At 40.3% G+C, this 14,746-nt stretch overlaps 1 protein-coding gene across 1 annotated transcript in view; it reads right to left on the reverse strand.

Annotated features, from left to right (window-relative positions):
• The window catches only part of LOC132404022 (probable E3 ubiquitin-protein ligase HECTD4), a 314,805-nt gene that overhangs the window by 14,574 nt on the left and 285,485 nt on the right, over nt 1-14,746 (reverse strand). The window contains exons 69-73 of the mRNA XM_059987975.1: nt 14,366-14,512; nt 7,857-7,976; nt 6,317-6,472; nt 4,933-5,036; nt 1,455-1,676 (exon numbers count right to left, since the gene is read on the reverse strand). Coding sequence (XP_059843958.1) covers nt 1,455-1,676; nt 4,933-5,036; nt 6,317-6,472; nt 7,857-7,976; nt 14,366-14,512 — 749 coding nt within the window. The remainder of the gene's footprint in view (nt 1-1,454; nt 1,677-4,932; nt 5,037-6,316; nt 6,473-7,856; nt 7,977-14,365; nt 14,513-14,746) is intronic.

A 14,746-nucleotide genomic window follows, 5' to 3' on the forward strand; every position in this document is an offset into this window, starting at 1 on the left:
AGGATGTGAGGCTTTATAAGGCACTGGTGAGGCCCCACTTCGAGTATTGTGAACAATTTTGGGCCCCCCATCTTAGAAAAGATGGGCTGTCATTGGAGAAGGTATAGAGGAGGTTCACAAGGATGATTCCAGGAATGAAAGGGTTATCATACGAGGAACGTTTGATGGCTCTGGGTCTGTACTTGCTGGAATTTAGAAAGATAAAGGAGGAATCTCATTGAAACCTTTCAAATGTTGAAAGGCCTGGACAGAGTACATGTGGAAAGGATGTTTCTCATGTGGGAGAGTCTAGGTCAAGAGGGCTTAGCCTCAGGATAGATGGGTGTCCTTTCAAAACAGAGATGCAGAGAAATTTCTTTAGGCAAAGGGTGGTGAATTTGTTGCCACATGCAGCTGTGAAGGTGAGGTCGTTGGGCGTATTTAAGGCAGAGATTGATAGAACATGGACATGGCATCAAAGGTTATGGGGATAAGGCTGGGAACTGGGGTTGAGGAGGGATAGAAAAAAAAAGGATCAGCCATGACTGAATGGTGGAGCAGACTCGATGGGGCAGATGGCCTAATTCTGCTCCTATGTCTTATGGTCTAATTAAGAAAGGCACTGGATGATGCCACAGCAGTATCCCAGAATGGCACAGGAAAACTCAGACATATCAAGGGCACAATATTGTTAAATTAAAATGCTAGACTTAAGTTTTGAATTCAAGATGACAACTAGTCATGGAAATGCTGATGGATTGCCCCATTTTCCCTTGGAAAAGAAAATATCTGAAAAATTTACAAAAGAGGACATTCCTCTGGACATATTCTCCCTAATTCAAATTGCATGTCTCCCTATTATGGCAAAGATAATTCAAAGGGAGTCCAGAAAGGATCCCACACGGTCGCAGGTGTAAATGGCAACCCAAAATGGCTGGAATGTGCAACAGAATCTCCAGTTTACCCATTTTTACCAGCACCAGAAGAACTTGCCCTTGACAGGGATTGAGAGGTGTTGTACCTAAAGCTAAAGTGTTGGAGGAGCTACATGCTGGTCATCTGGGTGTGGTCAAAATGAAAGCATTGGCTTGAAGCTTTGTCTGGTAGCCTGGGATGGATTAGCAGATCGAGCAGCTTGCCATGCATGTTTGGGATGCCAACACATCCAGAAAATGCCAAGAGCAGTAGTTCTCCCTCCCTGGGAATGGCCTGCATTGCCCTGGCAGAGCATTCATGCGGACTTTGCAGGACAATTCATGGGCACAAATTTCCTGGTAGTAGTGGATGCAGCTACAAAGTGGTCTTGGACTTGGGACTACACAAGTTTAGTATGTGTGTGTGCTTGTGCCTGTTTTTTCTCTCTTGCTATTTTGAATATATGTATGCACCTGGGCCCTAGAGGAACACTCCCATTCAACGTTATCCATGTATGGTCTGAATGATAATTAGACTTGATTTGATCTAATATTACTTACAGTCTCAAATTTCTTGATGTAGTTGTATGTCAAAATGTCCACCTCCTGCAGATCCCACTCAGGGTCCAGTGGCTCACCAACCAAAGTTTTCCAAAATGTTGGGAGAAGATCAAGAGGGAGTGGGACATCTGCTCGGATAGCAATTCCAAGTAGCTGTCCAAAGAAATGAAGTAGCTGCTCCTCTGTATAAGTTATTGGGCCAGGGGTCAGAATGTGCTTGCCCTAAGGAATGTAGAGACAAAAATTAACAAATCAAATTCACTTATAAATCTAGGATAATGTCAACACAATAGTTTTTTTTCATTCAGTAGAGATCTGTAAAGGTTTATTCTATACTGCCAATATAAACTGATGCCAATTATAGTTTATATTGATAATTATATTTCTGTACATAAATCACCCACTTCCTTGCTTTAAGATGCATTTGGTCTCATAGACCAGAGAGCTTTGACACTGAACTATGATTGTCAGTAATTGATATTATAAAGTTCAAAGTATTAGCTTCAGACACAGTGAAGTTTGGTAGGGAAGGCTGTCTGAATGCTCTACAGAAATTCTTGATGATAATTGTCAGAGATTAGGCATGTTAACTAAAACTGGCACATTTCTATAGTGGAGACTTTATTGATTGGCTGTATCACAGCTTGGTATGGAAACGCTAATGCCCTTGAACAGAAAATCCTACAAAAAGTAATGGATATAGCCCAGTCCATCACAGGTAAAACCTTCCCCAACACTGGGCACATCTACATGGAACGTTGTTGCAGGAAAGCAGCATCCCTCATCAGGGGCCCCCAATCACCCAGGACATACTCACTTCTTACTGCTGCCATCAGGAAGGTGGTACAGGAGGTTCATTACTCACACCAACTGGTTCAAAAACAGTTATTATGCCACAACCATCAGGCTCTTGAACCAAAGGGGATAACTTCAGTCTCCCCATCATTGAAATGTTCCAACAACCAATGGACTCACTTTCTCATGTTCTTGATAATTATTGCTTATCTATTTATTATTATTTCTTTCTTTTTGTATTTGTACATCTTGTTGTCTTTTGCACTCTGGTTGAACATCCAAGTTGGCATGATCTTTCATTAATTCCATTATGGTTTTTATTCTATTTGGAATTTATTGAGTATGCCTGCAGGAAAATGAATCTCAGGATTGTATATGGTGACACATATCTACTTTGATAATAAAGTATACTTTGAACATTGAACATTTTATGTCAATATTTTACAACTATTTCACAGCCAATACACCAGGCAAATAAAACCCTCAGGTGCACTTCTGTCCATTTCAAACATGCTAAATTTTGAAGTGCATTTACACTCAGCTTACACTGTTGAGGAGGAATGGTAGATTAATGTGACTATTTCTGATCATATGCAACACACACAAAATGCTGAAGTAACTCAGCAGGGTAGGCAGTATCTATGCAAAAGAGTAAACAGTTGATGTTTTGCGTTGAGACTCTTCATCAGGACTGGAGAGAAAAAGATGAGAAGTCAGAGTAAGAAGGTGGAGGAAGGAGAGGAAGAAATACAAATTGATAGGCGAAACTGGGGGTGGGGGAAGAGGGGTGAAGTAAAGAGCTGGGAAGTCGATTGCTGGAATAAGACAAAGGGCTGGAGAAGGGGGAATCTCATAGTAGAGGACAGGCCATTGAAGAAAGGGAAGGGGGAGGAGCAGGAGATAGGGAGGGGGATTTGGAATGGGGAGTGGTAGGGGGGCACAACCAGAAGTTCAAGATCGATGTTCATACCATCAGGTTGGAAGCTACTCGGAATGAATATAAGGTGTCGCTCCTGCAACCCAAGTGTGGCCTCAGCGTGGCAGTAGAGGCCAGGGTGGAAGTTGGAGGCAAGGGTGCAGGAAGCGGAACTAATGCAGTTGTCAATGTAGCGTAGGAAAACTTTTACCCTGCCCTCAATTTTACCTGGTCCATTTCCGACACCTCTCTCCCCTTTCTCAATCTCTCTACCTCTATCTCTGGAGACAGACTGATGTCTTTTATAACCCCACAGACTCTCTGCTACCTGGACCATACCTCTTCCTGTCCTGATTTTATAAAAATGTTATCCCCTTCTTTCAATCCCTCCATCTCTGCTGCATCTGCTCTCAGGATGAGGCTTTTCCCTCCAGAACTAAGCCCCCCTCTTCCACCATCAATGCTTTCACCACTGCATCCTTTCCATTTCACTTACGTCTGCCCTCACCCCATCCTCTCATTACCCTTTTAGGGATAGGGTTTCCTTTTGTCCTCACCTGCCACCCCACCAGCCTCTGATAGCACATAATAGCACATATAGCACATCTCACAGCACATAATTCTCCATAACTCCAACAATCTCCAATGGGATCCCACCAACAAGCACATCTTTCCCTCCCCCCTCCACTTTCTGTTTTCCACAGGGATCGCTCCCTATGTGACTCTCTTGTCCATTCATCCCTGCCCACTGATCTCCCTCATGTTCTCATCTCGAAAGATTCATCTTTTTCTCCCTCCAGTCTTGATGTCCTGAAATATCGACTGCTTACTTTTTTCTATAGATGCTGCCTGGCCTGCTGAGCTCCTCCAGCATTTTGTGTGTGTTGCCATTTCATTAGGAGTTTGAGGAGATCTCAGCAAATAAGGTCACAAATTTCTTCAGATGTAGAGTGGAAAGCATTCTCGCTGGCTGCATCATTGTCTGGTATGGGCGTCGGGGGGGGGGGGGGTGGGGGCTGCTACCGCACAGGATTAAAATAAGCTGCAGAGTTGTGAACCTAGTCAGGTCCATTGTTGACACTAGCCTCCATAGTATCCAGGACATCTTCAGGGAATGATGCCTCAAAAAAGCAAATCCATCATTAAGGACCCCCATCTCACAGATCATGTCTGGTTCTCACCATCAGGAAACTGATACAGAAGCCTGAAGGCACAACACTCAGTGATTCAGTAACAGCTTTTTCCCCTCTGCCATCTGATTTCTGAATGGACATTGAACCCATGAACACTACCTCACTACTTATTTTTGCACTACTCATTTATTTATTTATTTAATACATGCGTGCATGCGTATGCATTTACAGTAATTCATGTTTTTGTATGATGTAGCAGTTTCCCAGCAAACAGCAACCATCCAATTGTCAAACCACTCAAAATACAATGCCTGCTTACATAACCATAATGTATGAAAACCTTCAAAAGCAAAATCCTTTTATGCACTTTCAGAATGCTGATACCTAGGAATCACAATTAAACAAAGAAGCTGCTGCTAATGTCCTACATGTGGTCAGCATCTGAAAGAGAAAGAGCAGTGCTTTGGGTGGTGTCCACAACTAACAGGTGTGTTAGTTGTGGTCACTGTAAAACTGAATCTTTATTTCTGGATTGCAGGGTAAGAATTTACTCATTCTATCATCGTTTAGTTTCATCTGAACTCCATTCAACAACCTCTCAAATACTGAACTGGAGATGCACTGGAACAATTACCTTATTTCTGTTGGCAGCGGAACTTGGACAAGGCACAAGAAGTGAAAGTGCTGAACTCTGTAACTCTTTACATACTTGCCACAGAAAATGACGGAATGATCCACCTAGAATCCAAATACATGTACAATTAGGATTTGGAAGAGTAATCTGACTTAGGGACACTAAGGAAACATGAGGAGGAAAGGAAAACCACCAAGTACAGAGAAACAGACATTTCAGGTTGATGATCTTTCCTCAGAATTGGAAAAATGTGAAAAAGAGTTTTAAGTTGAGGAAAGGTCAAGGCATAATGAGAACAGAAGAATTGCCTGAGATAGGATGGAAACCAAAATTATTCAAAGGTCACAAGCTCTATTAATGCCGTTTGGTGACACAGGCTAAAACATGGCAGATGAAGTTTAATCCTGATAATTGTGGGGTGATGCATTTTTGGAATGTTAATAAAGCTATGAATACAGTTTAGCAAGAATGGCAAGACCCTGGAGAGTACTGAGGCACAGAGGGAACTTTATATACAAGTCCAAAGATCCCTGAAGGTAGCAACATTAATGGACAAGGTTATGAAGGCAAAGAGAATACCGGCTTTCATTTGTCAAAGCACTGAATAAATCAGCAGGCTCTTTATGCTCCAACCTTCTGTAACATTGGTCAGATCTCAGCTGTGTGCAGTTATAATCACTCCACTACAGAAGTGATTGTTGGTGTAGGTACAGAGGAGACTGGCCAGGTTGTTGCCTGGGAATGAGAATTTCAGTGATGTAGTAAAGCCAGAGAGGTTATATCTGTTTCTCCTGGCAGCAGAGCCACACTACCAAGAAACCCACCTATTTAATCCTAGCCTAATCACAGGACAAATTACAATGACCAATTAACCTTTTAGTCAGTACGTCTTTGGAACATGGGAGGAAATTGGAGCACCTGAAGGAAACATATGCTCATGGGAAGGACATACAAACTTCTTGCAGATGGTATTGAAATTGAACTCTGAACTCTGATGCCCAGGCTGTAATTGCATTTGCTAGCTGATATGCTACCGCTATAATGTAGCGGTCTCCCAGCAAACAGTAACCGACCAATTGTCAAAACACTCAAAATACAATGCCTACTTGCATAAACATAATGCATGAAAACCTTTAAGAGCAATTTTTTTTGCTTTGTGTTCTTTTGTGTAAAAATGTGTCTAATTTATGTTTTATTTATTGTTTTCTTGTGGATGCAGCTTATAAGATGTAATGTGCCTGTGATGCTTTTTGCAAGTGAATTTTTCATTGCACCCATGTAAACAAAACTAAACTCAACTTTGATTTTAAAACAACTTTCTACTGAAAGGTATCACAACCCATATTTTGCTGATAAGAGATTGCACTCAATTCTACTATCTTACTTGTTCCATGTACTTCTTCACCAGTGAAGCGAATATTAAAGGCATAGGTTGGGTCCCCACCACTTGCCAGCTTGACACAGAGTTGGGAGGAAGGAACTAATGCCAGCTGTCGAGCTGCCTGACAGAAGTAAGTGTTCTCTGATGAACGAATTTCACCTACAATGATTCAAAGGAAGGACAACAGTGAGAAGCGATTTTAAATGGTCTGCCTCTGATGGCAATACTCATAAAGACAAAGTTTACCATGTAGTACAAATCCTTTAGTAATTGCAATTATCTCAGCTCGCTTCTAATTTCTGCTTATGCACACTTTGATGCATTCTTAAAGCTTCTGAATACACATGAAGTCTGTTTTTAAAATCCAAACAAAAACCCGAAACAAGTTGAAACAAATGTCACATTTTAGTTGAAACATGAACTAATGACCTTACAATCTTACTAAATAGAGGAGAGGAGTCTCCAGGAGTACAGTGGGTACCAAAGCTTAATACATGTTTGCAAAAATTAATTATTTTCTTAAATGTCATTTTTACTCAAGTGCAATTTAAAATGTCTGTCTTTAAAAATTTTAAATAATATAGCTAACTTCAAAACTGAAGTGTAAAAAGAGTCTAAATATTTATGGGAAAGAGATCTACAAATAAATAGATTTTCAGCATCTGCAGATTTTCTCTTTTATAAATAAATCAGGAATAAATATAATCAAAACATGTAGAAAAAAGCCAGACTAAACTAAGGAAGAAATAAATGGCCAGAGAACAATGTTATAAACAAGGGAAAAAAATGGTTAAAAATAATGCAAATATTCGCAATGATTTGTAATGTCTGTAAATTGCCTAAACTATTTAGAACCAAAAAGAAACAAAACTATTGGAAATAAAATATTATGAGAAAATAGCTAAAATAAGGAATACCAAGCTGCAAGTGCAGAGCAGAAAACATCTGAGTTGAGGATTTAAAGTTGCTGGAGATATATTTAGAAAAACAAGGTGGGGAGTGGATTGAGTGGATTAAGTCTACATAACAGATGTCTGATATTGTTCTGTTAGTTAAAATCAGACAAAGGGATCACCATGTAATTGCAGATCTGTGAGATTAAGTTCTAATCTTAATCAATGGGCAGGAAATTGGAATCTATTCTAAAGGAAAATATAAATTTTCATTTGGAAGAGCATGGAATAATCTGAGATATTGGGGCTGATTGGTTAAAATGAGACTGTCTAACTAACTTGATGAAATATGGGTAAATGAAGGTGGTGGATTTCACAAAGAATAGACAAGAAACCACATGACAGGCTAATGAAAGTGATCCAAGGGAAAGTGGCAAATCAGATCTGAAACTTGCTAAAGAGCAAGAAGCCAAAGGGTGTTTACTCCCCCCACTGAGTAGCTTATTTCCCTGTCACCATGACGGATGCCTTCTGTGGAGCAAACTTACAGTAAATTTTGATAACATCCCAGTATATGCTGATGTTTCATTTTGTTGATAAGATTACTTAAAAGTGCTTGCTTTCTCAACATGAACCCGTTGCTCTCTTACCTCCCACTATTTCCAGTGGATCCAGAGTTATTTCAGGTGCAGCATGGTCTGCGGTTCGTTGTACTGTTGCATTTAAAACCCTGTTCATCACAGCTACTTTAGTATCGTAAAAGACCAGGCCTAAACAAACAATACGTGAAGGATAGCTTCATTAGAATAGTTACAAGCATATCTACCAATTGCTCAGATTCACTAATAGTGAAAAATTTACGAATCCAGGATATCACTGCTGACAACGGGAAAAAATAGACATTAAACACAGGGAAGTAAAACAGTCAGAAGCATGAAATAATTGTATACTGTAAGATCATTACCACCTTCACTATTAATCAGTTATCTGAAAATACAAAGATCTGTCAGAAATAACTGACTTGCTTACTTACACAGAAGCACTGATTTTACAGATGTATTGTTGAAAGTATCCTGACTGGATGCATCATGCTCTGGTGTAGCAACTTGAATGTGTAAGAACACAAGAAGCTGTAGAGAGTAGTGGATCCAGCCCAATACATCACAGAAACATCCTTCCCTACCATTGGTAGTATCTACAGGTGCTGTCTCAAGGAGACAATACCTATCAAAGATCCCCACCTTCTGAGCCATGCCATCTTCTCAAGCTACAATCAGGTAGAAGGTACCAGAGTCTTGAGTACCACTCCACCAGATTCAATGACAGCTACTTCCCTGCAACTGTTCAATTGGCAAAACCCTAATCACTACAGTTTAGCAACACTAATGACAATTTTAGAATAAGGGAATAGTTTGTTTTAAAGGTATTCATTTTTGTAAAAAGAGTATGTTTAACTTGTTTAATGCATGGTTTTGTGAATGCTACTTACATGCCTATGCCCGTGATGCCACTACAAGCAAGTTTTTCATTTGACCTGCACATAAATGTACTTGTACAGTTACCATGACACTATTATAGCTTGGAGTGTTAGGAGTTCACAGTTCAATCCTGGTGAACTCTGTAAAAAGTTTGTATGACCTCCCTGTGGAATGAGTGCATTTTCTCCAGGTGCTTTGGTTTCCTCCCATGGTCCAAAGACGTTATCAATTAATAGGCAAGGGTTATGTCGGGGGTTGCTGGGCGGTGAAGTTCAAAGGGCCAGAAGGACTGATGGATGGATGGATAACTTAACTCAACTTTGAATATGTATACACTAGAATATCTCAGAACAAAATAAGCGTGATTGTCTGAAAAGATCACGAGTGTGGCAGTTTGTGAAAGTGACAGCAGAAAGACACGTGAACCCCAGGTGTGCAAATGTCTAACAGTGTCTAAAGTGGACAATTAGAACCATAGAACATTACAGCACAGAAACAGACCTTTTGGCAGTCCTTGGCTGTGCCGAACCATTTTTTCTGCCTAGTCCCACTGACCTGAACCTGGACCATATCCCTCCATACACGTCTCATCCATGTACCTGTCCAAGTTTTTCTTAAATGTTAAAAGTGAGCCCACATTTACCGTTTCATCTGGTAGCTCATTCCACACTCCCACCACTCTGTGTGAAGAAGCCCCCCCCCACCATGTTTCCTTTAAACTTATCCTCCTTCACCCTTAACCCATGTCCTCTGGTTTTTTCTCCCCTAGCCTCAGTGGAAAAAGCCTGCTTGCATTCACTCTGTCTATACCCATCATAATTTTATATACCTCTATTAAATCTCCCCTCATTCTTCGAATGTTCCAGGGAATAAATTCCTAACCTATTCAACCTTTCTCTGTAACTCAAGTTTTTCAAGTCCCAGCAACATCCTTGTAAATCTTCTCTGCAGTCCTTCAACCTTATTAATATCCTTCCTGTAATTCGGTGACCAAAACTGCACACAATACTCCAAATTCGGCCTAACCAATACCTTATATAACCTCATCATAACATTCCAACTCTTATTCTCAATACTTTGATTTATAAAGGCCAATGTACCAAAAGCTCTCTTTACTACCCTATCTACCTGTGATGCTACTTTTAGGGAATTTTGTATCTGTATTCCCAGATCCCTCTGTTCTATTGCAATCCTCAGTGCCCTACCATTTACACTGTATGCTCTACCTTGGTTTTTCCTTCCAAAGTGCAATACCTTGCACTTGTCTCTATTAAACTCCATCTGCCATTTTTCAGCCCATTTTTCCAGCTGGTCCAGATCCCTCTGCAAGCTTTGAAAACCTTCCTCACTGTCCACTACATCTCCAATCTTGGTATCATCAGCAAATTTGCTGATCCAATTTACCACATTATCACCCAGATCATTGATATAGATGACAAATAACAATGGAACCAGCACTGATCCCTGTGGCATACCACTAGTCACAGGCCTCCACTCAGAAGCAATCCTCCACTACCACTCTCTGACTTCTCCCATTGAGCCAATGTCTAATCCAATTTACTACCTCACCATGTATACCTGGTGACTGAATCTTTCTAACTAATCTCCCATGTGGGACCTTGTCAAAGGCCTTACTGAAGTCCATGTAGACAACATCCACTGCCTTCCCTTCATCCACTTTCCTTGTAAACTCCTTGAAAAACTCTAATAGATTTGTTAAACATGACCTACCTCGCACTTGTAGATCCTATCTCTTAGTACTCCTTCCAATAATTTACCTACTACTGACGTCAAACTTACCGGCCTATAATTTCCCGGATTACTTTTAGAGCCTTTTTTAACAACGGAACAATATGAGCTATCCTCCAATCCTCTGGCACCTCACCTGTAGATACCAACATTTTAAATGTATCTGCCAGGGCTCCTGCAATTTCAACACTAGTCTCCTTCAAGGTCTGAGGGAATACCCTGCCAGGTCCTGGGGATTTATCTACTCTGATTTGCCTCAAGATAGGAAGCACCACCTCCTCTTCAATCTGTACAGGTTCCATGACTTCACTACTTGTTTGCCTTTTTTCCATTTACTAAGGAATCATGCCAGTTTCCTTAGTAAATACAGAGGCAAAAAACATACTTAAGATCTCCCCCATTTCTTTTGGTTCCATACATAGCTGACCACTCTGATCTTCAAGAGGACCAATTTTATCCCTTACTATCCTTTTGTTCTTAATATACTTGTAGAAGCTCTTTGGATTATCCTTCACCTTGACTGCCAAAGCTACCTCATGTCTACTTTTAGCCCTCCTGATTTCTTTCTTAAGTATTTTTTGGCACTTTTTATACTCCTCAAGTATCTTATTTCCTCCCTGTTTCCTATACATGTCATACGTCTCTCTCTTCTTCTTTATCAGAATTTCAATATCCCTAGAGAATCAAGATTCCTTATTCTTATTCACTTTGCCTTTAATCTTGACAGGAACATACAAACTCTGCATTCTCAAAATTTCTCCTTTGCAGGCCTCTCACTTACCAACGACATCCTTGCCAGAGAACAACCTGACCCAATCTATGCTTTTTAGATCCTTTCTTATTTCTTCAAATTTGGCCTTTTTCCAGTTTAGAACCTCAACCTGAGGACCAGATCTATCTTTATCCATGATCAAGTTGAAACTATAATGGTGTTATGATCACTGGAACCAAAGTGTTCCCCCCCCCCCCCCCACACCATACACTTCCCCTCACTTGTCCTAACTTGTTTCCTAATAGATCTAATATTGTATCCTCTCTAGTCGGTACCTCTACATATTAAGGTAAAAAACTTTCCTGAGTACATTTTATAAACTCTAACCCATCTAAACCTTGAGTATGGGAGTCCCAATCAATAAGTGGAAAATTAAAATCCCCAACTATCACAACTTTATGTTTCCCGCAGTTGTCTGCTATCTCTCTGCAGATCTCTCTAATTATTTAAAAAGGATAGCAAAAACAAACTAGGAAGTCTTTCAAATGAGTACAGGAGTTGAGATGTTATGTTGAACAAGTTGATGGTGAAACCACATGTAGTATTGTGCACAGTACCAGTCACCCAGTTATAGGAGAATGTTATTAAAATGGAAAGGCTATTGAAAAAATTCATAAGGATGTTATTGGGACTGGAGGGCTTGTTCCAGTAGAAGCTGGATAGGCTGGGACTTATTCCTCTGAAGCAAAGGCGACTGTGGGGCAACATTATAGCGGTATTTCAAATCATTAAGTGTCTAGATGAGGTGGACTTTTTCTGATGTTAGGGGAGTCTAAAACTGAAGGACACAGATTTAAGAAAAGAAGGAAAAATCTAAAAGGGACCTGAGGGGCAGCACTTTCCACATGATGTAGCGGGTATATGGAACAAGCTGCCAGAGGAAACTGTAGAAGTGGGTACAATTAGAATGCTTAAGACACTTTTGAAATAATTCAGGAACTGCTGGTTTAGAGGGATATGAGCTAAATGCAAGCAAATAGGACTATCACACAGACTACAGGTATCTTGTTCAGCATAGATGAGTTAGGCTGAAGGACCTGCTCCTGTGCTATATTACTGTGACACTAAATAAGAATCATGCTTTATGTCCACTTTCCAGAGAACACAGGAACACAAGTTAGCCATTCACCCATCCATATGCATCACATTATTTAACTATATTATTTACTCCCCTTTATTCTGTACCCCTGATAACCTTACCTAGAGAATATCAATTGATAAAAATTAAATTTATCCAATATCTACAATCTTCTATGGGTTTGGATTCTTTTTCAACTAGCCTCTCAAAGGAAGATGTCTTCTGTGATTTGACTCCTAAATTTTAAGTTGATGCTCTTCAGTCTGCAAACTCTTCTATCCACCAGGTCAGAGTTCATCTGCTGCCCAGGTTGTCCGTCATGGAAGATTCTGCATATTTGGGAGATGTCATTGCAATTTGTTGAAGATTTGTGGAACAATTTTTTTGAGAGAATAACTGTTTAGAGTACTTGACGTGATGCCATTCAAGCAGGCTACTTTACCCTGGATGACGTAAAGGTTCTTGAGAATTGATAGTGCTACAATTCTTCAGACAAGAATATTCCATCATGTTCCCGATTTCTGTCTTGTACAATTGCAACTTCCAGCCACTCCAATACAATCCTACCATTAGTGATATTTTTCCTCTCCTTTCCTTTCAGAGGCTGCTCACTTTGTCTACATTTCCATCCCTGCCCACCACTTGTCCCACAGCACCTTCCCAAGCACAGTGGAGGTGCAAAACCTGAACCTTCCCACCATTCAGGAGTCAAAGCAATCATGCCAGGTGAAGCACTAATTCACTGGCTCTTGAAGTTTCATCCATTGCATTCAGTGTTCACAATGTAGCCACCAACACTGCGATACTGAAGCCCAACATAAGCTAGAACAGCTTCTAGGCACTTGGTTATCTTCTGGAAATAACACTGAATTCTACAACTTCAGGTAAACTGCTCCTCCCATTATCTTGTTTTTTTCTCATTATTTTTTAATGCTTTCCTAACGGTCAGTACTCATGCCTCTCATCACCTAATAAGAATCAGATTTAATATTTCTGACATATGTTGTGAAATGTTCTGTAACAGCAGTACACTGCAATACATAAGAAAACTATAAATTACAGTAAGATATATATAAAATACTAAATTATGTGCAAAAAAAGGGAAGAAATTTTGAAGTAGTGTTCATGGGCTCATTATCCATTCAAAAATCTGACTGCATAAGGGAAAAAGCTATTCCTAAATCATTGAGTGTGTCTTCAGGCTCCTGTAATTCCTCTTTGATGGTAGCAATGAGAAGAGGGCATGTCCTGGGTGATGGGGATCCTTAATGATGGATGATGCCTTCTTGAGGCTTTGCCTTTTGAAGATATCCTGGATGCAGGAAAGGCTAGTGCCCATGATGGACCTGGCTGAGTTTACAACCTTCAGCTAATTTGTCTTAACTCATCTCTATGCAGTGTTTTGTTCTGCACCTCATTCCTACTCCCAGTTCTGCTTTGGAAACTATAAATGGTCCATTCCATCACCACCCCCCCCCCCCCCCCCAGCAACCCCACCCATTTATTTTATAATATTTTATTTTATTTAGAGATACACCACGGAACAGGCTCAGCCTTTTGAGCCATGTTGCCCAGCAACCCAACAATTTAACCTAATCACGGGACAATTTGCAATGACCAACTGGTACGTCTGGGCTGTGGGATAAAAGTGGAAGACCTGGAGGAAACACACACACACAGAAAGGAACGTATAAACTTGCTTACAGATGATGCCGGAACTCAACTTTGAACTCCAATGTCCAGGGCTATAATAGCATTGCACTATCCACTACGTTACCGTGGTGCCCCAGTTCTGAGTAAGTGTCACTGACTTGAAACGTTGACCAGATTCACTTTCCACACATGCTGCTTGGCTGGCTGAGTTCTCCCAGTAGTTGTTTTTGCTAGCAGACTGTTTTGGGTAACATTTTGATTAACTCTAAAGGAATCATCTGAGACAATCCAATTTTTAAACACTGCTTACTTCGATATTTGGTGTTAGTAGAGCCAAAATTGGTCTTTGCAAAATTGAGATCTTTATCTCCACATATTTAAAGAGCTTCACTTCATACTATAATGAACAACACAGAAAGAATGTCTAACCTTTAGATTCCTGTAGCAGTGCTGCAATGCTGTCCATATATGTAGGTGTCTGTCTGAGCTCCACCAGTGGGAGGAAGAACGTCTCCAAAGTGTTGTTCAAGGACTGAAGCAAAGCAAAACGAAGCCGAAGGCTTTCAATTGGAACATCTAGAGACAACAAATCAGAATTATCAGCAAATGAAATACAGAACAAAGTGGAAACATGATAAATACACATGGGCATTTGCAGTAGTTCAGGTAGTGTCTTATACACACACACACACACACACGTGTTGCTCTGGATTTCCAACATGTGCAGAATCTCGTGTTTAAAATTTTCTATCCACAATGACGTATCCATTAGATGTAAACGTGAGTTCAGGAGGAATTTTATTCTGATGG

Source organism: Hypanus sabinus, chromosome 13 (genome assembly GCF_030144855.1).
Source record: "Hypanus sabinus isolate sHypSab1 chromosome 13, sHypSab1.hap1, whole genome shotgun sequence".
NCBI lineage: Eukaryota > Metazoa > Chordata > Chondrichthyes > Myliobatiformes > Dasyatidae > Hypanus > Hypanus sabinus.